This window comes from Emys orbicularis, chromosome 10 (assembly GCF_028017835.1).
Source record: "Emys orbicularis isolate rEmyOrb1 chromosome 10, rEmyOrb1.hap1, whole genome shotgun sequence".
NCBI lineage: Eukaryota > Metazoa > Chordata > Testudines > Emydidae > Emys > Emys orbicularis.
Genome location: NC_088692.1, coordinates 19,842,783 through 19,866,538, shown reverse-complemented (window position 1 = coordinate 19,866,538; position 23,756 = coordinate 19,842,783). Strand labels below are relative to the sequence as shown.

General features: G+C 40.8%; 1 protein-coding gene across 1 annotated transcript in view; it reads left to right on the top strand.

Annotated features, from left to right (window-relative positions):
* The first annotated feature begins 2,288 nt into the window (after positions 1 to 2,288).
* Positions 2,289 to 23,756, top strand: part of LOC135884654 (multidrug resistance-associated protein 1-like) — a 102,580-nt gene continuing 81,112 nt past the window's right edge. Inside the window, exon 1 of the mRNA XM_065412137.1 lies at positions 2,289 to 2,353. Coding sequence (XP_065268209.1) covers positions 2,306 to 2,353 — 48 coding nt within the window. The 5' untranslated portion in view covers positions 2,289 to 2,305. The remainder of the gene's footprint in view (positions 2,354 to 23,756) is intronic.

Sequence of the window (23,756 nt, the reverse complement as noted above, 5' to 3'; positions counted from 1 at the left end):
AAGCATTCTGTCTATATCACCCTCCTTGTCTGTTTTCCTGCAATGTATTGCTTTATATTGTACCCACATGTGCCTTTAGATTGTAACCTCTTCAGAAGAGGGACTATTATCTGTTCAGCATATTTTACCTATTTTATAGTGCTATTGAAAATAATAAATTACAAACTCCAGAACCTCAGTGTCTTCAACTTAATCCTTATTAGTTGTCAGTATTATTAAGGTGTATATCCTTCGTGGGGCAGCCACCATAGAGGACACATCTAAAACCATTGTATTAGGGGGTCGTAGTACACATACACATTAAGTACTACTCTATGCCCATTTTTTTGGATATGGGTCATGGTAGACATGGAAGGGTTAAACAACTTCCAACTAGTTTTTAATATCTTAAAGAAAGAACAGGGTGCACGAAATTGGATTTAGAAATATTTAATTATATTAAGTTAGTGAAAAGTTTTAATATTTAAACATTCCATTGTAGTGGTGTGAATGGACCATTCTAGTTTTATTGTATAAAGTGAATAAACAACAAAAATTACAAGCATAATGAGATATGTAAATTTTGCCGTTTGACTCTTCTGTGAAGGAGAGCTACATATTCTGGCTTCTCCTGGAGTCTGTCAATAATTCTTCTGCCTTGAGCAGCAGTGGGTGTGAGAGATCAATGTGTACTGAATGCAGTGCTGCCTCTGTCATACTTTCAGTCCTCCTGAGGAGGAGTGTGTGTGTGTGTGTGTGTGTGTGGGGGGGGGGTATGTGTTGCTGTTGGAGAATATGAAGATTTCTGATTAACTACAGGTAACACAAGTGGGGTTAATCTATATTCTTACACATCTCTTATTTAACTTAACTCTATAAGATATTACAAGGGAAATTAAATGCAGGTTCATTATGTGACCTGCAAAATAAATATTTCCAAATAGTGTATTGCTTAATCACAGTAGTGTAGTATGTATGCTTATCACCCTTTCCTCCTATGTATAGTGCCATCGCTGCATAGGGATATTCTGCACTACATGTGCTATATACTGTACACATTATCAGTTGAACAATGATAGTGTGCCTAAGAGATACTGTCTACGCCCTACACCAGCTCTACATATCAGATGTTTCATAGAGTTGCTGGCTGTATAGTATCAGGAGGTAGCCGTGTTAGTCTGTATCCACAAAAACAACCAGGAGTCCGGTGGCACCTTAAAGACTAACAGATTTATTTTGGCATAAGCTTTTGTGGGTAAAAAACCTTACTTCTTCATGTCTCCATGCATCTGAAGAAGTGAAGCTTTTTACCCACAAAAGCTTATGCCCAAATAAATGTTAGTCTTTAAGGTGCCACTGGACTCCTGGTTATTTTTGTGGCTGTCTAGTGTACATAAGGTAGCACAGAAAAGTGGCCATATAGTGTGCGCTGTTCTACATGTGAGCAATACTGAAGATGTTTGAGTACATAACATCTTCTTGCATTCACTATTAAAAATGTGGCAACTACAGCACTTGCCTACACTGAACATTTGGAAATCTAACATGTGGAAAGTATGTGCATATAGATGAGTTTTAGGCCAGTTTTTGGTCTGTTTTGAAAAAAGTGAGGTATACAAACTACACTGGTTCTTCATGCAGGGCCTGATCCAAATCCTGATCAAGCCACTCGAAAGACTTCCCCTAACTTCAGTGGGAAATGGCATAGGCCCTTAATTTACTCCTCCCATCAGTTCTGTTTCTCTCAATTGAAAGTAGGGAGCACCAGCATCCTCTGACCCACTAGCTCAGGGTGGACCACCAGCACGTGCTCTGCAGGCCTCCACTGTGCACAGTTGGAGAACGTGTTACACTGCATCTAAGGGGCACTTATAGTATGTCACCTACACATGTAATGTATATATTGGTGTAGGGTGGGCTACGCTAGGGCGTGTGCACCATGGGGGAGGGGTAGTAATAAGGCTCCCTAATGCCTATCTAATTAAGGGTGCATTGATAATTGCACTTCCAGGAGGAATTCAATCTCTTGACGCTGTAGCTGGGTGGGCAGCGCGTAGGCGGGGCGGGTACGCTACAAACCGCACCCTATGGCACTCGATACCGGCCGCGTGCGCCCCCAGCGGCCGGCCAGCGTGGCGCCGCTCCCCAGCGAGGCGTTCTGCCGGTACAGCAGGCCCAGCATCCCCGTGACCGAGGAGCCAATCAGGGAGCTTAGCAGCGGCGCGCCCGTCCGCCTTTCCCCACTTCCCTCAGTCGTCGCCGCCGCCGCCGCTGCCCGGGGAGGGAGAGCGTGGAGTGGGGGCAGCCCCAGCCGTCGCCGCGCTCTATGGCGATCCAGGGCTTGTGCAGCGAGGGCGGCTCGGAGCCCCTCTGGGTAAGAGCGGCACGGGGTCTGCGGCCGCGTGCTCCGGGGCCAGACCCAGCGCCCGGGACTCCCGCACGCCGCCTGGCGGGGGTCCCTACAGAGGAGCAGGTTTAGGGTCCTCATGGAAGGGGTGCAGCCTTTCCCCCGGGTCAGGCCCTCTCTGGGAGGGTGCAGCCCCCTCTTCCCTTACAGGAAGGACGTGCATGGGGGTTGCAGGGCCCCAGAGGGAGCAGGTGCAGGGCCCTTGGTCCAAGAAAGGGGTAGAGTCTCCCCCACCCATCCAGTGGAAGCGCTAGGGTACCAAGAGCTTGGCTGATGCCTTTTGTTGTTCTCTCGCCCTGCCAATAGTTATGTAAAGGGTTGGGGTGGTGGTGGTAAATGGGTTTGTGACTGATTGGGCTGTGCTTTTCTTGATGGCATAGGACTGTCTGCTAAACGTATTTACTCATTGCAAGATCTTGGTAATTTCACCCAGGCTAAGCCTAGTTTCAGTTTAGGTAGATCCTAAGGGCGGCTCTGGCCGCATGAGGTGGTGGTGAGTGCACTTGTATGGTACAGGCTGCTTTACCGGCAGAGCGTGAGAATGCATCACATATATAAGGCTTATGGAATAACAAGCCCTCACCTAAGGAGATTGTGAAGCCCAGGGCACGTTTATTGAATAGCAAACAGAGCTGCCTGTTCTGTGCTACCGTAATTATGACATCTGTTAAGAGAAAAAGTGCTTTTAATTATTTCCTGTCTCATCGAGGTTAGATTCTTTGTGTTAAGTAAATAAATTAGTATGGGTGGCTCTTTGTGGTATCTCAACAGTTAAGTAGCAAAGGTTCCTTTATCTTTATTGTTGTGGTTTTCATGCCCAAAACTCTAATTCTCCTTCCACCTTTCTTTATAATACTGTCTTATGTTGAAATGCACTTTCTATCTGGATATTTGAGTAGTTAGAACATGGGCTACATTCTGGTTATCCAAATCATTACACTATGGTTGGTTACATGGTTCTTTGCTATGTATTGTTTTTTAAATATTAATATTCTGGTAGCAAGTCAGAATTGGGGCTCCATTGTGCTAAATGCTGAACAAACACTTATAAGTACATGGTCCCTGCCCTTAAAGCTGCTGTTAATGAATTTTTTTCTGGTTTTGCTTTCATTTGGTCTCTTTATCTAAGACATGGACAGTTCACTTGCCTGATGTTCCCTTGAATGTAATGTAAACAAAGCAACTTTGGGTGTGAATAGAGGTTTATGGGAATGTTCTTTATTATCTCAGATATAAAGGGGAAAACACTTGCTTTGTGGATCAAGTGAAGCCCTAATCCTGAATGGGGCTTTCAATTGCTACTGCAAATATAGAATCCTAGATTCTAGTGACACTTCAACCTATCTTTCTATGGTTCCAAAATGTATGTGGTATCTTGTAGACTCGATAAGTATTCAGGGTACTAGCCACAAAATAGAGTGGTGTGTACATGTGGTCATTGTAATAACTGTTTCCTGCTTTGGTCAGATAAACCACATTCTCACATGTGATATTCTGTTACATGTGATATTCTTCTTACTTCAGTCATATAAATAGATATAACTGATGTGCTTTTTGTTGAAGGTTTGTAAATAGTTAAGGGTTTATTAGTGTTGGAACTTGTAGTTCATTGGGAGTTTCCAAGTTGGGAACTTGCCTTGCTTACTGAAAAACAGTGCTTGTGCAAGCTGGAGCAGTTGCTAAACCAACCTGCTTGAAGTGAGATAGAGTTCCTGGGAAAATACACCCTTCTGAGGTAGTAATCTGTGTTACTCATCGGATTATAATGGTAACATTAATGATTGCTGAAAATGTTACCAGTTTGTGCATTGGATTGTTTGTAGATGAGTTCAGAGGACTTTCTTTGGGCTGACTTGTAGTAGCTATTGAGCGCTTGCTTTAGTCCTACTTTTCCTGAAATTTTCAAGAGGTATTAAAATTGTGAGTGGGGCTTGAAAAATCCATTCTCCCATGGCAAGTAGGAAGCTTTCCCTGGTGTGTGCCCTCAACTTCTGCAGAACATAAGGTTTCATTTTTAAAAAAGTCTCTAGTCCTTATGGTTGTGAAGGTAACTTCCCAAATGTGAGCCACTTGTGTACAATGCAGTGTGTAGGTATGGGGCATATCTTGATAAATCTGCAGACATACCACTTCAGTGCCCTTTCTGCAGCTTGTAAGTTTCCATTGCAGCAGAGAGGGAGCTGAGAGGGGTTGAGTAGCAGAGACTCAACACCCATGCCCTTGTAGTAGCTAGGAATCTACCTTTCATATTGGCCTTTGGCTGTTGCCATGCTTTGTTATTGCTATCGCTCTGGCTATTGGGTGTCTGGTAAAATTTCCAAGCCCAATGCATGGATTTGGTCAGAAAGGGGGGGGGAAAGAGACTGAAAGGTATAAATTGGAGAAGTGAAGTACAACATATAGAGAACGTGGAAAGGTGGCACTAGAATGGACAATGTAAGAAAATAAAGGAAGAGAGAAGTGGGAATGCAGGGAGAGAACAGGGAAAGAGGAAAACAGTGAAGGAAATGAAGGAAAAATATATTGTCTATTAAAGCAAAGAGAAGAAGAGAAATATAACAAAAGCAAGATATATTAGTAAGTAGGGCTGGGTGAATAGAACTGAAAAAAAAATCCATTAATTTCACACATTTGTCAACTCATGTATTTGCCAAACAGTATTTGAACAGATAATAAGCTGATTAGATACTTCAAGAGAGAATTTGTAAGATAAATAATTCAACAATACTGATGAAATGTATTTGTTTGTTCTCTAGTGGTGTTTATCTCGCTCAATAGCTGTTCAAAAACTATTCAGCAAATACGTTATCTATGAATATTGGTGATATTCAACAAATACCTTGTTTTGTTGCTCAGCTATCCAAACATGTTGCATTAGAAAAAGTTTGACAATTTTACAGTTAAGCATATACATAATAAACAGCACGCAACTGTTTTAATTAAATAGCAGGAGACGTCGTTTGGTGGCAAAGAAAGGGAGTAGCTTTGGGGGGTATTTATTCCCCCCCCTATTATATTTGAGCAAATAGATGGGTACATTTTTAGAGTTTGTTGCTTGATTCAGTTAGAAATAGGCACATGCATACAGTGTGTGAACTTTTTCTTTTTCAGGTTTCTAACTACCTGTTGACTTTTCTCATAACTTAAAATATCACAAATGCAAAATGAAAAATGCAGTTATAGCGCTTATTTTCAAGATTGACGGGTATGCCTTTGTATCACTTTTTACTAATTAGTTGGGTAACGTGCAATCACTTGGAGGATTTCAGACTCCTATTGTTCTTGGATTTGTTCCAAAGCATAAGTACTAGGACAAATTCTTTTTCTGCTTGATCTAAGCTGTGATCTGGTGGCCTTAATTAAAAAGGTAAAGGGTGCTTGTGATCATATCCTTTTTAGAGTTAATTTGCAGTCCTTTTAAAATTAATATTGATTGATTAATGAATAATTAAATTATGAATAGTCAAATATTTTTTCTTTTTGTGAATGAAGGCAGATTTCTTTATTGATAAACTCTGCTTTTGGTATGTTTCTTTGGTGAGAATTCTGTCCATATTGTGAAATCCTTGACTTGAAAAAAATGTGCAGTCATTTCGGTATTTTTCAAAAAATACAATTGCCAGTGTGGAAAGGTTGATCCTTAGGGCTGACCATTAAAAAGAAGCCTACTGGAATAGAGTTTGTGGATCAGATAATTTTTAGGAACCCCCCCTCCCAAAAAAATGATTATAGGTTACATCCTTTCTGTTTGAAAGCTCTGGTAAAACATGAGCCCTGTTTGTGCGCTTGTTTGTTGTGAAACAGTCTGTCACATTTTTTCTTCAATTACTTCAGGGAGTGAAAACTGAAATCAACAGGTTAGGTGGCAAAGTGAGTCATGCCCCCTTTACAAATACATTGCATCACCAAGAAACAGAAGATCTGTAATATATTTTTAAATAACATCTTTGTTCCATGGCTTTATATAAAAAAGTGTATGAAAGACATTACATTTTAAACTAAACAATTAGTAATAGTGATTCTGATTCTAAAGTATTTCAAACTGTATATGGAAAATCATACAACTTCTCTGAAATGTTGCCACTTCTTGGGAAGAGGCTGTAAGTCACTAGTGGATGCCACAATGTATGGGAGGGGAATTTTTGTCCAAGCTGATGGATGCTCTAGAAACATGCAGATAGGTAGATCATTACTGTCTTCTTTCTTCCTGAGAATTAGAAATCCCTTGCAGTCTTCCTAACTTTGCACCATCCATTTCTGTGGTGTGGTGACCTGCTTTTTGGATTCTTCTCATATAGAAGAGCCTAATCATGCAAAGAACTATATGCCCTCAGCTTCAGTTGACTTCACTGGCTGCTGTGATGGGGTGTCCTCTTCACACTTGCACTGAAAGAATTAAGGCAGGCCAGAGGGGCCAATTAGCCTATTAGGCGGCAAGCTTGGGAGAATTAAGACTCAGAGAGAAACCTTCATTAGAAGTAGCTCACATCTGCAGGAACAGGTGTGGCCAGGAAGCTGACAACAGAAGGGGCTGCTGGGACAGGCTGCAGTCGGTCTCTGGGAAGAGGGAGGAGTATTTGGAGGCAGCACAGATATGTAGCTTGTAGTTGCTCCCTGGGAGGGGAGGGAGTGCTGAAGCTGGCAGACCCAGAGAAGGAAGGGAGAGCCAGAAGGTTAGGAAAGGGCTCAGGGAAATGCAGAAAGGTACAGGGTGGAACAGACTTGCAGTGGTTCTCAGCCAGAGGTCCGGGGGCCGCGAACACGTTTCAGGGCATCCTCCAAGCGTGGCCAGCCTTAGACTCTCTAGGGCCCAGGGCAGAAAGCCAAAGCCCCACTGCGTGGGACTGCAGCCCAGGGCCTCGAGGCCCAGCACCCAAGGCTGAGGCCGAAGCCTGAGCAATTTAGCTTCGCGGTGCCCCCTGTGGTGTGAGACCCTGGGCAATTGCACTGCTTGCTACCAGAGCTTTTATATGCAGAAAAACATTTGTTGTGCCACAGCTTTTTTTATAGCATGTTGGGGGGGAGGGGAGGGACTCTCAGAAAGAAAAAGGTTGAGAACTGTTGGAACCAGGAGTAGACGGCGGGCCTGGGTTCCCCAACCAGCAACTGGGGAAGTGGCAGTGGTGGAGCAGTGCATAGGAAGACTGCCTGAGCCTGTTTGGGAGAAGACACCTCCTCCCCCCAACTGAAGGGGAAACCATGATAGTGACCTAGCCTGTGGGCTGCGTAATGAAGAGGCCGAAGCAGCTCCTGGAGTGAGAGGGGACTGCAGACAAAAAGAGGTGGAGGGATGGCTTTGACCTGGTGAGCTATTCCCCAGAATGACCAGGAGGAGGCGCCATAACATGTGAAGAATAGAGCACCAGTCACAGGGATATTCAGTACCCTTTGCAATAAAGCACATAGAATTCCATTTCATCTCCCTTTCGCACTTGTCTTCAGTAGCTATTTGCAGAAAATCTCTTCTCTTTGCTACCCAGTGACAATAGTGTAAGACTAGGGTAGTCACTTGACAGGTATTTTCACCGCTCTGTTTTACTTCATGGTAAAAATGTCCGGGCTCTGAATACACTAGTGTTGCCACCCGTGAAGCTGAAATGGTGGTACAGTAGTGCAACACTGGGAAACATCCCAAAAACACTAGTGTAGAGGATTTGTAAGTAACTGTCTCAGTTATTGAGCAAACTGCACCTCTGATCCCTCTTGCTCTCATTGAATGCGTCCCTCGTAGGTCTCTATCCTTTATGGTTACACGTACACAGCATGCGGCAGCCTGTGTCAGTGAGTCTCATAGCATGGGTCTACAGGTTCGTGCTTGTGTTGCAGCACTAAAAATAACTAACTGTGTAGACAAGACTCTGAAGCCTACTAAGGGGAGCTGAGCTTTAGATCACAAGCCTTGAACGTCTACACAGCTCCTGAGCACTGCAAGCCTGACTCTATAGACCCAGGCTCCAAGACTTGCTGTCGGGGCTCCTGCTTGCTGTTTAGACGTATCTTAACTGTCACCTGGCTCCAGATGAAATTACAGATTCTTCCACTCTGACTGTGCCCTGGGTTGCAGTCCCTTGGTACTAACTGTGATTACATCAGCAGGTCAGATTTAGGCTAACACCCGGCAGTTCTGTTCCTTCACAGAGCAATGACGGGGTTAATACAGTCGCCAGACAGACTCCTTAAAGGAAGATGTTGTTTATTTAGAACAAAAGCATTTAACAGAAAAGTAGATCTTAAACCAATAAAACATAATGTATGTATATCTAGCTTTTCCTTAAGGCTGGCTCTGTGCTGGAAATGGGAAGGTCCTACTTGTTTAGACTCGCTCTGCCATGTCTTTTTTTCTCTGTCAGTCTCCCTACATAGCGTTTAACAAGAGACCCCTTCTTCTTCTGAGAAGCACTTTTTAAATCTTTAATGTTTGTTTGATCTCCAGGTTGCTAGCTTTGGCAAACCAAACTTGCATCTTCCTTGGAGACAAGATCCTTGAAGCTAACAGCTTGTCCTGTTGTCTTTCAAGTGTATTGCTGGGGAATCCTTATCTAGATATATTGTGTTGCTTTTCTCTTTCTTCTTCCCAGAGCCCCCTATTAAGTCAGATCAGTAGTCATACAGGCAATTCTAATAACCCACCATAGTTAGACAGTAACTTTACCTCACTGACCAAAGTCATTTAAAAATATTACATATCAATATTCATATATTAATGCATAGGAATTCACAGTAACCATATTGGAAACATCCATATAACATTTTGTAAATATTCAAATACTGCCACTTTAAACTCATACTTCTAAATTCTAGTTTTTTCATTGCTTGTCTATACATACTCTCAGCCTGTTCTTAGTTAGAAAATTGGCTTTCTTGCATTTCCGTTGGTAACCTGGGGCCATGTCGACGCTTGTACTTGTGTCGGCAAAACGTTTGTCGCTCAGGAGTGTGAAAAAACACCCGCTGAGCGACACAAGTTTTGCCAGCATGAGTGCTGTTGTGCATAGCGCTATGTCGGCGGGAGATGCTCTCCCACCGACATAGCTACTGCTGCTCGTTGAGCTGTTTTTATTATGTCGACAGGAGAGCCCTCTCCCATTGGCATAATGCGGCTACATATCGATATAGCTGTGCCGCTGTAACCTTGTAAGTTTAGACATGGCCTCCCTAAATTGCATAACTAAAGTTCTCCCTAATCATTGTTTAATTGCAGCTTAAATGGTATTAACATATAAACTTAATTAAGATAAAAGGATATTTCTGGCTCCTGGGAATCTGAAATCTGACTGTCCTAAGTGAAGTTTGTGGTTCAGTTGTCAGTAAATAACAAGAACTTGAGGGATGATATTAAAGAAAATATTATGGATTAATAAATTGTAACTGCATTATTTTCTGTGAAAGGTTGAAAGCCTGAATTGATTCTGTCAGGTTTTTAATTTTATCCAGGCAGCCTACATATTCCTTGAAAATGAAATAATAGAATCGCAAAGCTAAAATTAAAAAATGAACATGGAAAGACAGATAATGGTGTATTGAAAAGATAGCCAGAGTCGCAAGGGTAAAGGTGCTTATACAGGATTACTAGAGGGACTTAAAGAAGTCAGTGTTAGTTGGAAGAAGAATATAGAAATATACTTTTATATGTGGTTGTATCTCCACATTTGTAATTCTGAAAACGCCCTTGAAAATTGCTTTGAATACATTGGATAATCATCTTAATGTTAAACAGTTCAGATAACTTTTACCAACAAAAAGACAGCAGATCATGTTCTTTCCCTCTTAAAGACACTATTTAAGGACCCATGTTAACTAACATTAAGGAATTTTTTTGTTATGTTGGTTTGTCACAACTTTAATCCTATTTAAATGTGGAAAGTAATTTCCTTATTAAGAAATACTATTTTTTTGGAGAGTAGACAATGTGTGTGTTACAGGCAGAGCTGGTAGTACTGGATAATAAGGTTACACAACACTTACCATTATGAAGCCGTGTGTTTGATTGCTTTGCCAAACTTAAAGTGTGTGTTGAAATTTTGCACGCTGGATGTCTGCCTCAGGCTGTTTTTTTTTTTTTTTTTTTTTTTATTTTAATTTTGTGTAGGTCCCAACATTTCCTTTCAGTTTGATCTGAGTAGCCTCTGAAGGCCTTTCAGGTTACAGCATTCTCTGTAGGGCATGCCTCAATAGTAAAGATGAGAGCAGCTGCAGACTGTTTCATTTTGTGGAAAATTAGGAGCCTGAGAGGAGTACTGACAAGTTGCTGATGCAGGCTTTATTTCGGCAGTGTTTGCTTCTTTGTTAATAGAGGAATTCTGATTTAAATATCTTGGAATTTCTGCACTTTTAGGTAAGCAAGTGTCCTCCTTAATTTGCATGCTAATAATCCTTCCAATCTTGCCAGCTATTTTTCTGTACATTCAAGTGTTGTTTTAGTTAAACAGGATCAGTTTTCAGTTCATGTTCCATCTTTGAAACCTCTCCAGATCACACCTGTTCTTTATCTTCCTGTTTAATCTGACTTTTTTGTTATTTAACTCATCTTTGTTCAACCACTCAGCATCTTAATTTTTACTTGTATCTAACTTAGCTTGCAGAACTCAGTGTTTTTCTCTCACTTCCCCTCAGACCAAATTCCCTTTTCATAAGGGCACTGTTTCTTCCTCGTTCTCTTGCTTCAGTCAGCATTTCAGAGCTTGCAATGAATAATATAAGAAGGCAAGACTATGTTTGCAACGGATAATTTTGCTATTCATTTTATATAATTCTACACTGGAGTAAAAGGGTTACAGTACATTAAGAACTTAAAACATGCTTGGAGTGTGAATTTAACCAAGTTTCAGCGCAGTGTCATTTTTTTAAGGGTACTGTTAAACTGAAAATCCCGTTTGTGATTTGAGATGGCTTTTTCTATAGTGTCATTAATTTATGAATGCAGGGTTGTTGTTTTTTGCAGGGGTTGATTAGGGGTTTGGAACGGGTCCCATATGAGGAGAGATTAAAGAGGCTAGGACTCTTCAGCTTGGAAAAGAGGAGACTAAGGGGGGGATATGATAGAGGTATATAAAATCATGAGTGATGTGGAGAAAGTGGATAAGGAAAAGTTATTTACTTATTCCCATAATACAAGAACTAGGGGTCACCAAATGAAATTAATAGGCAGCAGGTTTAAAACAAATAAAAGGAAGTTCTTCTTCACACAGCGCATTGTCAACTTGTGGAACTCCTTGTCTGAGGAGGTTGTGAAGGCTAGGACTATAACAGCGTTTAAAAGAGAACTGGATAAATTCATGGTGGTGAAGTCCATTAATGGCTATTAGCCAGGATGGGTAAGGAATGGTGTCCCTAGCCTCTGTTTGTCAGAGGATGGAGATGGATGGCAGGAGAGAGATCACTTGATCATTGCCTGTTAGGTGCCCCAGAGGGAGTGGACCTGGCATTGGCCACTGTCGGTAGACAGGATTCTGGGCTAGATGGACCTTTGGTCTGACCCGGTACGGCCGTTCTTATGTTTTTATGTTCTTATGTAATGCAGTTTAACTTTTACTTCATAATGCAAAACAGCAGCTCCTCTTTGCCTTTAGATGTTCAATACCAGCAGTATTATCAAAGCAGATCTAGAAGTTACTGTGCACTGTGTAGCTGCTGACCTAGCTCTGTGTGTATGGTAAGTGGGAGCTCACACAATTGAGACAGCCTCAGTACAGTTACATTTTTAAATAGCTACTATGTTTAATTGCCTCCAACATTGTCTCCAATTTTAGTTTAACACAGTTTAATTTTTCTATACATTTTTGTTGTGATCTATCAAATATAATTTAAGTCAAACTATTTACATTTTAAATCGTCTTGCATTTGGTGTGTGTGTATTGGAAGGGACGGGTAAAAAAATTACCTCTGGCCGTCTCATGCCTGACTCACTTTAATATTGTTTGAAAAATTAAATGGTGGATAGGGTGACTGCTAATCTGAGCCTTTTCCCAATATATCCCCTTCTGCTTTTGCCAGGAACAATGCTGGAGTCTCAACTTATCCATCCCGAGAAGCTTTTCTGTTGGGAAGTAGAATCTGATAATTTGCCTGATTTCCTAGGTTGAATTTAGGGGAGGAAAAAGGAAACATTGCTTATTTTATATAAGGACTACTTAGGTTATTCACCGCCAAAAGTATTGCCTCTTTTTTGATTAAAGACAGAAGTTATTTCTAATTCTTCTTCACTTTGGTGAGAACTTTCTGGAAATACAATGTCTCTGAATATAGTGGGTCCTCCACCACAGTTTGTATTTTGAGAACTCAATCCTGAGGAAGCTCTCCTTCTAGGAGAGCTTTGTGCTGAGTACATCAGAAGCATGAAGCCTGTTAAACAGTCATTGGGGCCACTGGATGATCAAAGTGCTAAAGAAGCACTAAAGGAAGACAATGCCATTGTGAAGAAGCTAGGTGAATTCTTTGCATCCATCTTCATGGCAGAGGATGTGAGGGAGATTCCCACACTTGAGCTATTCTTATTAGGAGACAAATCTGAGGAACTGTCCCAGATTGAGGTGTCAATAGAGGAGGTTTTGGAACAAATTGATAAATTAAACAGTATTAAGTCACCAGGATCAGATGGTATTCACCCAAGCATTCTGAAGAAAATCAAATATGAAATTGCAGAACTACTAACTGGTATGTAACCTATTGCTTAAATCAGCTTCTGTACCAGATGACTGGAGGATAGCTAATGGGAAACCAAATTTTAAAAAAGGCTCCAGAGGTGATCCTGGCCGTTACAGGCCAGTAAACCTAACTTCAGTACAGGCCTAATTGGTTGAAACTATAGCAAAGAACAGAATGATCAGACACCTAGATGAACACGATATGTTGGGGAAGAGTCAAAACACGGCTTTTGTAAAGGGAAATTATGCCTCACCAATCTACTAGGGGGGTCAACAAACATGTGGACAAGGGTGAGCCAGTCGATATAAAATACTTGGACTTCCAGAAAGCCTTTGACAAGGCCCCATACCAAAGGCTTATAAACAAAGTAAGCATTCATGGGATAAAAGGGAAGGTCCTCTCATGGATGATCAGTAACTGGTTAAAAGACAGGAAAAAGGATTGGAATAAATGATCAGTTTTCAGAATGAAGAGAGGTGAATAGTGGTCTCCCCCAGGTATCTGTGCTGGGACCATAGTGCTATTCAACATATTCATAAATGGTCTGGAAAAAGGGAGTAAATAGTCAGGTGGCAAAGTTTGCAGATCATACAAAGTTAGTCAAGATGGATAACTTCATAGCAGACTGTGAAGAGATACAAAGGAACTCACAAAGTGCGTCACTGGGCAACAAAATGGTCAATAAAATTCAAGGTTGATAAATGCCAAGTAATTCTTATGGTAAAACATAATCCCAATTGTATATACAAAATGATGGGGTCTAAATAGCTATTACCACTCAAGAAAGGGATCTGGGAGTCATTGTGGATAGTTGACCGGAAGTTTTCCGAGAATATGCAGTGGCAGTCAAAAAAGCTAACAGTGTTAAGAACCATTAGGAAAGGGATAGATAATAAGGAAGAAAATATCATAATGCCATAAGAACGGCCATACTTGGTCACACCAAAGGTCCATCTAGCCCAGTATCCTGTCTTCTGACACTGGCCAATGCCAGGTGCCCCAGAGGGAAGTGATTCATCCCCTGTCGTCCATTCCCAGCTTCTGGCAAACAGAGGCACTAGGGACACCATCCCTGTCCATCCTGGCTAATAGCCATTGATGGACCTATCCTCCATGAACTTATCTAATTTTTTTTTTTAACCCTGTTATAGTCTCGGCCTTCACAACATCCTCTGGCAAGGAGTTCCACAGGTTGATTGTGCGTTGTGTGAAGAAATACTTCCTTTTGTTTGTTTTAAACCTGCTGCCTATTAATTTCATTTGGTGACCCCCCCCTAACTCTTGTGTTATGAGGAGTAAATAACACTTCCTTATTTAATTGCTCCATACCAGTCATGATTTTATAGATCTTTATTATATCACCCCTTTGTCATCTCTTCTCCAAGCTGAAAAGTCCCAGTTTTATTAATCTCTAAACATATGGCAGCTGTTCCATACCCCAGTCATTTTTGTTGCTCTTTTCTGAACCTTTTTCCAATTCCAATACATCTTTTTTGAGGTGGGGTGACCACATCTGCACGTAGTATTCAAGATGTGCATGTACCATGGATTTATATAAAGGGAATATGATATTTTCTGTCTTATTATCTATTCCTTTCTTAATGATTCCCAACAGTCTGTTCACTTTTTTTTGACTGCCGCTGCACATAGAGTGGATGTTTTCAGAGGATTATCCACAATGACTCCAAGATCTTTCTTGAGTGGTAACAGCCAATTTAGACCCCATAATTTTATATGTATAGTTGGGATTATGTTTTCAAATGTGCATTACTTTGCATTTATCAACAGTGAATTTCATTTGCCATTTTGTTGCCCAGTAACCCAGTTTTGTCACAATAAGATGTACGCACACATCTTAAATAACATGTAAAGTTCTGGTTGCCCCATCACAAAAATATATATATTCAAATTGGAAAAGGTACAGAAAAGGACAACAAAAATAATTAAGAGTATGGAATGGATTTCATATGAGGATAGACTAAAAAGGCCAGGACTGTTCATCTTGGAAAAGAGATGACTAAAGGGAGATATGATAGAAGTCTATAAACTTGACTGGTGTGAAGAAAGTGAATAAGGAATTATTATTTACACCTCACATAACATAAGAACCAGGGGTCACCCAATGAAATTAATAGGCAGCAGGTTTAAAACAAGCAAAAGGAAGTATTTCTTAATACAATAGTCAACCTGTGGAACTCATTGCCAGGGGATGTTGTGAAGGCCAAAAGTATAACTGAGTTCAAAAAATATTTAGATAAATTAGTAGAGGATAGGTCCATCAGTGGTTATTAGATAAGATGGTCAGGGTTGGAGCCCCATGCTCTGGTTGTCGCTGAGCCTCTGATTACCAGAAGCTGGGAGGGGATGACAGGGGATGGATGATGCGATAATTGCCCTGTTCTTTTCCTTCCTGCTGAAGCACCTGGCATTGGCCACTGTCAGAAAACCGGATACTGATCTAGATGGACCACTGGTCTGACCCAGTATGGCTTTTCTTATGAGTGTGGGCTCTAAGAGTGATTAGTTGAAGCTTGCAAAGCTTCATAATAACTCTGTGAGGTAGGTGGGTATTGTTCCCATTCTTCATGTAGGGACACTGGGTAAGAGAGGGAAGAATTTTCCTGATAAATATTGCCGTAAAGGAAAAATGAATGTCTTCAGTTTTTGTCTCATTTAATCAGATTTCATGGTGGATATAAATTGAAAATATTTATATTGTATTTTGTAATAGCTAATTAAACTAAAATATTAATTATGTTCAACACTAGGGTTCCAAGATAAGTGAGCTGCTCTTGGTGCGTAGCAATAACCTTGTATTACTTATAGAAATAGATAACGTGTCTGCCATATCAGATAATAATGTTTGTATAAGCAGCTATTGCACAGTGAAGCGTGTGGATGCACTCACGATAGTAGGCTGCCAATGTCAAACTTTCAGGCACAAAAACCCCTGTGGTTTAAAACAGCCATAGCAAATGCTGAATTTAAAATAAATAACTAAATGTCCAAAGCAAATGTGTGCACAGTTCGTGAAGTACATTTGGCTTTAGCCTTCTAGGAAAAATCAGTGTTTATTGTGGAATGGGCCACCCTAGTTCTGTGAGAGAACCTGCTTCAATATGGGAGGGGGGGAGGAAGGGAGGAGGGACTGACTGCACACCCCTAGATCTTTCCTACCCACCCTATATGGGTATATGGGAACCTGTATGGGGTATTATCAAAGAATTACAACCTGATGGGGAGACTTACTCAATGGGGAGCACATCCTGAAAGAAATCTTTCCCAAACTTCCTCTTTTGGCCTTCAGACAACTCCCCAACCTCATCAAGCTGCTAATCAGAAGCAAACTCCCCAGAGACCATTACACACCGATGCAAAATGGCACTAGACACTTCCATAACAACAGATGCAAAACCTGCAGCCATATCTCCTCTGCTAGGATGATCAATACCACCCACAACACTCTTTTCAAGATCCCTGGGTGCTACACATAACTATCACAACATGTGGTGTACCTCATCCAGTGCATCAAATGAACTCTCACAGAAAAATGACAAAAACGCCCGATTATCTGTGGGAACGTTTTTCATAAAACGATCACTCCATATCTTGCCTCTCAGTCCTCGCCTTCAAAGGAAACCTGCACAACACCTTCAAAAGACGAGCCTGGGAGCTTAATTTAATAATTTTGCTAGATACCAAAAATTATGGGCTCAGTATAGATACTGGTTTTATGTCTCATTTCAACAATCTGTAACCCACCCAACAATCTGTAAGTTCTTTGTCCTATGACTGCAGGGGTGTTAATTGCCCACTTCATTTTGAATGCAACATGTCAACTCCTCATGCCTAAAAATCTATTCCACTTTGTGTTTAGCTGTGATACTGATTACCTTTCCCAGACCTGAAGAAATCATAGAAATGTAGGACTGGAAGGGACCCTGATAGGCACTGGACCAAATTACCTAGGGAAGTTACAGAATCTCCATCATTGGAGGTTTTTAAGAGCAGGTTAGACAAACACCTGTCAGGGATGGTATAGACAATATTTAGTCCTGCCTCAGGGGACTGGACTAGATGACCTAACTGCCCTTATTATTAGGAAGTTTTTCTTAATGTCTAACCTAAATATCCCTCACTGCAATTTAAGCCCATTACTTATTGTCCTGTCCTCGGTGGTTAAAGAGAACAATTTATCACCCTCCTCTTCATAACAATCTTTTACGTACTTGAAGATTTGTCATGTCCCCTTTCAGTTGTCTTTTCTCCAGACTAAACAAATCCAATTTTTTCAATCTTTCCTCATAGGTCATGTTTTCTAGACCTTGAATAATTTTGTTGATCTCCTCCGGACACACTCCAGTTTGTTCACATTTTTTCCCAAAGTGCGGTGCCAAGAACTGGACATAATACTCCACTTGAGGCCTTACAAGTGCTGAGTGGAGTAGAAGACTTGCATTACATTGTTGACTCAAGTTTAATTTGTGATCCCCTATAACCCCAGATCCTTTTTCCTTAGTGTTCCTTCCTAGGCATTAGGCAATGATTTCGCGTTTTGTATTTGTGCAATTGATTATTCCTTTCTAAGTGTAGTACTTTGCATTTGTCCTTATTTGAATTTGATCCTATTTATTTCAGACCATTTCTCTAGTTTGTCAAGATCATTTTGAATTCTAATCCTGTCCTCCAGAGCTTTAGCAACCCCTCCCAACTTGGTATTGTTCACAAACTTTATAAGTGTACTCTCTGTGTGATTATCCAAATCATTTATGAAGATATCGACTAGAATTGGGCCCAGGAGAGATGCCTGTGAGACCCCACTCAATATGCCCTTCCAGCTTGACTTTGAACCATTGATAATTACTGAGTACAGTTTTCCAACCAGTTGCGCACCCACCTTCTACTAGTTTTGTCTAGGGTGGATATATTTTCTTAGTTTGCTTGAGAAGGTCATGTGAGACGGTATCAAAAGGCTTAATAAAGTTTAGATATACCACATCTACTACTCACCCCCCTCACCCCCCATCCACAAGGCTTGTTACCCAGTTAAAGAAGATTAAGTGGCTTTGACATGTAGAGTCCCACAAATCTGCAGATATCCATGGACCATGTTTTCTGATTATGGATGGATGCGGATCCAAATTTTATATCTAGAGCCCTGCAAATCTGAGAACAGCCGCTTTATATTTGTAGACCATGTTTGCGGATCGGATGTGGATACAAATTTTGTATCCACGCAGGGTCTATTGACATGATTTGGTCTTGACTGTTGACTTCCATGTTGACAGTTACTTATCACCTTATTTTCTTCTAGGTGCTTGCAAATTGATTATTTGCTCCATTATCTTTCCGGGTACCAAGGTTAAGCTGACAGGTCTATAATTCCCTGGGTTGTCTTCATTCCCCTTTTTATAGATAGGTACTATACATGTCCTTTTCCAATCCTCTGGGATCTCTCCTTGTCTTCCATGAGTTCTCAAAGATAATTGCTAATGGCTCAGAGATCTCTTCAGCTGGTTCCTTAAGTATTCTAGGATGTATTTTGTCAGGCCCTGCTGACTTGAAGACATCTAACTTGTTAAAAATTACGGGACTTGTTCTTTCCCTATTTTAGCCTCAGATCCTACCCCATTTACCCTGATGTTCCCTATGTTAGTCATCTGACCACTGCTAACCTTTTTGGTTGAAAACTGAAACAAAAAAGGCATTTAACATTTTGGCCATTTCTCTGTTGTTGTCTTTCCCTTATCAATGAATAATGGGCCTACCCTGTCCTTGATCTTCCTCTTCTTGTAATGTATTTGTAAAATGTTTCTCTGTTACCTTTTATGTCCCTAGCTAGTTTAATCTTGTTTTATGCCTTGGCCTTCCTAATTTTGTCCCTGCATGTTTGTTTATTTTGTTTTGTTTGTTTTTAAATATAACCTTCATATAACTTGACCCAGTTTCTACTTTTCTGGTATGACTCTTGAGTTTCAGGTGGTTGAAGATCTCCTGTTTAAGCCTGAGTGGTCTCTAACCACACTTACCGTCTTTCCTGCTCATTGAGCGCTCTGTGGAGTTTGAAAGTTGGTCTCTTCCACCAATAGAAGTTGGTCCAGTACCTCATCCAGTTGGTCTCCGCACCTCGTCTCTCATATACTGGGACCAACAAAGCTATAACAACTCTACAATAAACTTGTTCGACCTACTGGAAGGATAAAAGGAGTCCTAAGCAAAAAAAATACATGTAAATAGTAATCATCTAGCTCTCTTCATCACAATCATCTCTGTGTGCTTTATGCAGGAGGTCAGAATCATTATCCTCATTTTATAAATGGAGAAACTGAGGCATAGGTAGATGAAATTTGACTTGCCAAAGGTAACCTAAGAGGCTATTGGCAGAACTGGGAATGAAACCTAGGTATTCAGAGTGCTGGTCTACTTGTGTGTTGTGGTATTGTGGGTTATGAAGGTTGACAGGTATCAAGGCAGAGGAAGAATTAGAGAGTAAAAGAGATGCATATAGATATCTGAATGGAGAGGTACATGTACCTTTTTATAGACTAATATGTGATAGCTGTAGAGAACTCAAGATGGAAAAAGAATTTACACTGATGTTTTCTTGACAGAATAATTATATCAACTCATGGAGAAACTTCCTGCTCCTATTCACTTGCTTTCTCCCCCCCCCCCCCCTACATAAAATTTGATTATATCCTACAGTCTTTTGACTAGGGGACCTACCTGAAAATTTAGTAACTTGTTTACATTAGCCAGAGTTTAATAAAATCAACACTGCAGATCTAGATACCACTAGCTAGTTATTGGAAACAAGAAATCATTCTATGGAATAAATGGAAATGTAAAACAATGGCTGCTAAAATTGGACACTTTCTTGAGGGAACATAACCTGGAGATGTCGAATTTACTTTCTAGATCATTATTTGGCAACATGTCTAAGTGAAATAGTAATAACAGTACGTTAGTGCATTAGTAGTAATGGTCTGGAAAATGAACATTTGGTCTCAATTGGATTGTGAAAGGCAAACAGACTGGAAGAGCTAGTAATTCCACTTAATGAATGCCTCAAGGTTTTGTTTAATTTTAGTAGTAGTAAGATACTGCTTACTTTGTACCATGGTGGTTCCTGTGTATGCTAACTTATGCTGGTTTCTTTAGTAATGTTTGATGTAAGAGGACATAAAGTAATGAGAGCACTTTGAGATTGAGTTGGTGTCTCTTGTTTTTATTTGTTTTCACTTCAGTGATTTTTGTGTCATTTGGGTTCACACTTGTTTGCAGGTGTTAGGGTTCTCTCCCCACTCTAAACTCTAGGGTACAGATGTGGGGTCCTGCATGAAAGACCCCCTAAGCTTATTTCTACCAGCTTAGGTTAAAAACTTCCCCAAGGCACAAATTCTTCCTTGCCCTTGGACGGTATGCTGCCACCACCAAGTGAGTTAGACAAAGATTCAGGAAAAGGACCACTTGGAGTTCCTGTTTCCCCAAAATATCCCCCCAAGCCTCTTCACCCCCTTTCCTGGGAAGGCTTGAGAGTAACCAAGGTGAACACCCTTGGGTTTTTAGGACACTAAAACCCCCAATCAGATTCTTAAAAAACAGAACTTTATTATAAAGAAAAGTAAAAGAAGCACCTCTGTAAAATCAGGATGGAAGGTAATTTACAGGGTAATCAGATTCAAAACACAGAGGATTTCCCCTCTAGGCAAAACTTTAAAGTTACAAAAACAGGGATAAACCTCCCTCGTAGCACAGGGAAAATTCACAAGCTAAAACAAAAGATAATCTAACGCATTTCCTTGCTATTATTTACTATTTCTGTAATATTAGATGCTTAGTTCAGATATGGCTTTAGGAGATGTATTTTCCCTGCCCTGGTTCCTTGCTGACCCGGAGAGAACAAAGGAACACAAAAAACAGATTCCCCCACAGATTGAAAGTATCTTCTTCCCTTATTGGTCCTTTTGGTCAGGTGGCAACCAAGTTATCTGAGCTTCTTAACCCTTTACAGGAAAAGGAGGGATTTTATGCTACCCTTAGCTCTATGTTTATGACATGCCCCCCTCCCCCAAATCACAGACAGTACTGGACAGCCTGCTTCACACTGGCTGTGATTTCTTCCTGGAGCTCTAGGAGAAAACAGAATTAATAACACACATGCACGTCTAGATATACTACTGATTATATAAAACCTAACAATATTTTCCACATTTCAAGGATGATTTTAACCAGTTGATTCTGGGAAACTTTAACGGGAGAGTGCATCAGCCATTTTGTTAGAAGCTCCTGAAATGTGTTGTATTTCAAAATCAAAATCTTGGAGAGCTAAACTCCACCGAAGAAGTTTTTTGTTCTTGTCCTTGACGGTATAAAGCCACTTCAGCGCAGCATGGTCGGTTTGCAGGTGGAAACGCCGTCCCCAAACATATGGGCATAGCTTCTCCAGCACGTATACAATGGCGTAACATTCCTTTTCGCTGATTGACCAGTGGCTTTCCCTCTCGGACAGTTTTTTGCTGAGAAACACGACAGGATGGAATTCTTGATCCGGTCCTTCCTGCATTAAAACTGCTCCCACACCACGCTCAGACGCATCTGTAGTTACTAGGAAAGGTTTGTCAAAGTCTGGGGCCCTTAGCACAGGGTCAGACATGAGTGTTGCTTTAAGCTGGTTAAAAGCCTTCTGACACTCTTCAGTCCACTGAACTGCATTTGGCTGTTTTCTTTTTGGTTAGATCTGTCAGTGGGGCGGCGATTTGGCTGTAGTGTACTGCTTGCTATGCCCTAACATGGGCCCTGGCTTTTAATCTACTGGATATGCAGAAAAACAGTTGCTGTGGCACAGATGGGTTGTGGAATTTTTATAGCGGGGGGCGGGGGGGAGGAAGAGCTCAGAAAGAAAAAGGTTGGGAACTCTGCTGTTACACCATTTACTTCAGCTGACCATGGAGGATCAGATGTGTCCATAACTTGGGACCAAGACCAAATACAGGACATTATTTAAAAAAAAAAAAGAAAAAGAGAGAGAGGGAGGAAACTGGAAGCTTTAAACAGTGTGGGGCTATCTTTAACATAAGTTTTTATAACCCCATTCTCATGACTCAGTTGTTCATTTTTACAGTAATGAAAGCCAGAAGCAGGATAAAAGATTAGTGTGGGATGGAAGCAAATTTATGTTTAAATGAGGGAAAAGTTGAGAGCTAGATCACCACCACACCCGTCTGAGCAGCCTCAGCAGAGAAACTAAAGATTTGAGTGTGCAAAGAAATTGTTACCATATCTCTGTCAATCTAGAGGTAGATTACTTCAGGACAGAAGTGGGGAAAGTGTAGCTTGATGCCCTTCCTCCATCTGTACTGTTTTAAGTAGAGATCAGTCTTTATGGCCTTCAGTTCAAATGAGCACTTTCAAGCTCACTTCAAAAATGTATAAGGAAAAAACTTGTCCTGGCGCTTTCTTTCTCTCTCTCTCTCTCTCTCTCTCTCTCTCTCTCTCTCTCTCTCTCTCTTTCTCGCTGCTGGTGCTGTGTGTGTTTAAAAAGCCTTGCTAATTCTGGTTTGTGTGAAGGTTAATCTAGGTTGCAGTGAAGTTGTTCTGGGCCATGTCTCAAAAAAGCTTCCCACAAGGCCTGACCTTTTGCTTACTTTTGAGTAAGTAAGTAACGCTCATATTAGCATCTGTTGGAAAGAGGAGGGGAAGATAACACTGGTCTGGTAATAGATCATTTGTAGCTTTAGGTCCTATAAACTACCTCTTCCTTCTATGTCACAAGAAGCTACAAAAACTTGAAGCCCTCTGTATAGTCTGACCTGAAGACTTGGTATCTTTGCTGTCACTTTAGTTACGACATCAGGGAGGCTAACACAAAAGACTGTCTTAGGTGCAAAGTAATGAAGGCACAACTTATCTCCGTATGTCTTTAATTGATCATGGTTTAAAATCAAAGAGAGTTTCCCAGAATAATCTAAAAATATGGGCCTTAAATGACACATGAATGACAGATGGCCAAGTGTTTCATCTAGCTGTACCATCAGACAGCAGGATGTGGGGCTGTTAAACTGTCCATTTATATTTTGAAAGTTTGTCTTTTTTGTCACAATTTCCCAGAAATTAAGAACACACAATGGACCGGAGGCTTTTTGATTCTTGGATTACAATGGCTAATTTTAGTGGCATGTAAAATCATGGAAATTACTCTTTCTGGAATTTTTTAGGCATCTACTTCCCATTTTTTTCAGCTTGGCTAAGCATAAAATGCTGCTTTTTTATTGTTGCTCTGTTTACATTTAATTATTAGTTACTATTTCAGTGGATGCAATATTTTATGTCACAGGACTTTTAATCCTTATTTTTTTGGCACTACATCAGGATCAAAGCAGAGTATGAGGAGAGCTTGATGTTTGGGATCTCCATGAAAGGAAGTATGGTCTAGTGGTCAAAGCACAAGACTGGGAGTCAGGAGATGCATGTTCTATTCTTGGCTGTGCTGCATACTTGCTGTGTTAGCATTATGCAAGTCTGTGCTTTGGAGATCTTTTTGCTGGAAGGAGTTCTAGAAGTGTAAACTTGCATCTTAATTTATAATCTTCAAAATGCAATAAGGGAGCCCATAAGGGTAGAGTCTGTTATAAATTTCCTGTTCCTTGGGGCACTTGTAGTGAAAGTAAACGGTAATAGACCAGATGGATTATTTTTTCCTATCTCTTGCCAAACCCCATTTTAT